General features: G+C 51.5%; 1 protein-coding gene across 1 annotated transcript; it reads left to right on the top strand.

Moving 5' to 3' along the window:
* Nucleotides 1-300: 300 nt before the first annotated feature.
* LOC136154055 (melanoma-associated antigen 9-like) lies at nt 301-1,065 on the top strand. Its single transcript, XM_065916271.1, has one exon. It carries the CDS (start codon nt 301-303, stop codon nt 1,063-1,065), a length of 765 nt encoding a protein of 254 aa, XP_065772343.1.
* The last annotated feature ends 577 nt before the right edge of the window (nt 1,066-1,642 follow it).

Here is a 1,642-nt window from a genome sequence, read left to right on the forward strand (position 1 = left end):
CAATTCCTCCCACTTTTTTGGACCTGGAAATCTCAGGCTGTGCTGGCGACATGCTTGGGAGTCACCTCCGGTTCTCCTTCGGGTAGCCAGGGGTTGGCCTCCCAGGAGGAGCACTCCTGTGAGGTCTGAGAGTACCCCTCAATGGGAGATCTGTAAGTGGCCTGTGTTGTACCATCCAGGATGCGTTTCTTAGCCCAGGTTGCTCACACCTCCTCTCTCCCAGAGGCCCTTGGTCCCCATCTGTACCTCTGCCTCACTTCCGTGTCTTGTTTGACCTCAGGCATTGTGCTCGTGGTTGAGATGAGTGAGCTCAGCAAACCCGAAGAAGACCTTCAGGACCTAGGCGAGGACCAGGGCCCTGTCGAGGTGCCGCTCTTGGAGGCTGAGGTGGGGGAGTCCGCATCCCACTTGGCCTCCTATCCCCCAGCATCCTCCTCCACTCCTGTGGAGGCCTTGCCCCGAGAAATTCTGCATAGGATGATAGGTAAACTGATGAAGTTCCTGCTCCTCAAGTATCGAGCCAAGGAGCTGACCTCCCAGGCGGAAATGCTGAGTGAGGTCCTCAGGGATAACCAGGAGCAGTTCCCGGTGGTCTTCAGGGAGGTCTCAGTGTGCCTGCAGCTGTTGTTTGGTGTGGATGTGAAGGAGGTGGACCCAGCGAAGCACACCTACATCTTGGTCCCCATCCTGGGCCTCACTTGTGATGAGATGCTGAGCGATGGGGTGGGTCTGCCCAAGGCCGGCTTCCTGGTGCTGGTCCTCAGCATGATCATGCGGTTTGGAGACCCGGCCCCTGAGGAGGCGGTCTGGGGAGCACTCAGCAGGATGGGGGTGTATGTTGGGAGTGAGCACTGTGTCTTTGGGGAGCCCAGGGAGCTTCTGACCCAAGTGTGGGTGCGGGAGGGATACCTGCGGTACGAGCAGGTGCCTGACAGCCACCCTGCTCGCTATGAGTTCCTGTGGGGTCCCCGGGCCTATGTGGAGACCAGCAAGTGGCAAGTCATGGCATTTATGCTCACGGTCAACCCAAGGGCTTTGAGGGCCTTCCCATTCCTGTCTGCATAAGATGCGAGGGAGGAGGAATAGGGGGCCTGGGACAGAGCAGCAACCACTTTGTTCCTTCTCTCTGTGATTAAAGAGGGGGTAGTCAGCTTTCTAAAATGTGAGGGCCCGGGGTAGTTGGGGGAACCAGTTTGTAGCATCTTTTGGTTCCTGTTCTCTATGATGACATGGGGATTCATCTCTGTTTTCTTTAGAAATTTTTCAAGGTTTGGTTTCAAAGAAGGCTAAAGAAACTTCCATATCTTAGCTTTGTGAATGATATTGATCCGAGTGTATTTGATGTTACACAGTTCAAAAAAAAGAGTTTTGCTGTTTTCTAAAAGAGATTGGAAAGTCTTCCATTTTGTTTTGTGGTCCTGAACAGAATGCAATGGAATCGAAACTAGAAATGTTTGAAAATGTGAACTTCTGTAGCAATAGTATTGTATGAAGAAGAGTTGGATAATAAAGTAATCATAGTGAATTCATGCTTATGGCCTTCTTGTCTGTCATTCACAATAACTAAATGATCTCAGTTAATTGAATTTTCCTGGGTTATTAAAGAAAGTAGCAGACAATCTGAGACCCCTGCTCACTGGCT

This window comes from Muntiacus reevesi, chromosome X (genome assembly GCF_963930625.1).
Source record: "Muntiacus reevesi chromosome X, mMunRee1.1, whole genome shotgun sequence".
Taxonomy (NCBI): domain Eukaryota; kingdom Metazoa; phylum Chordata; class Mammalia; order Artiodactyla; family Cervidae; genus Muntiacus; species Muntiacus reevesi.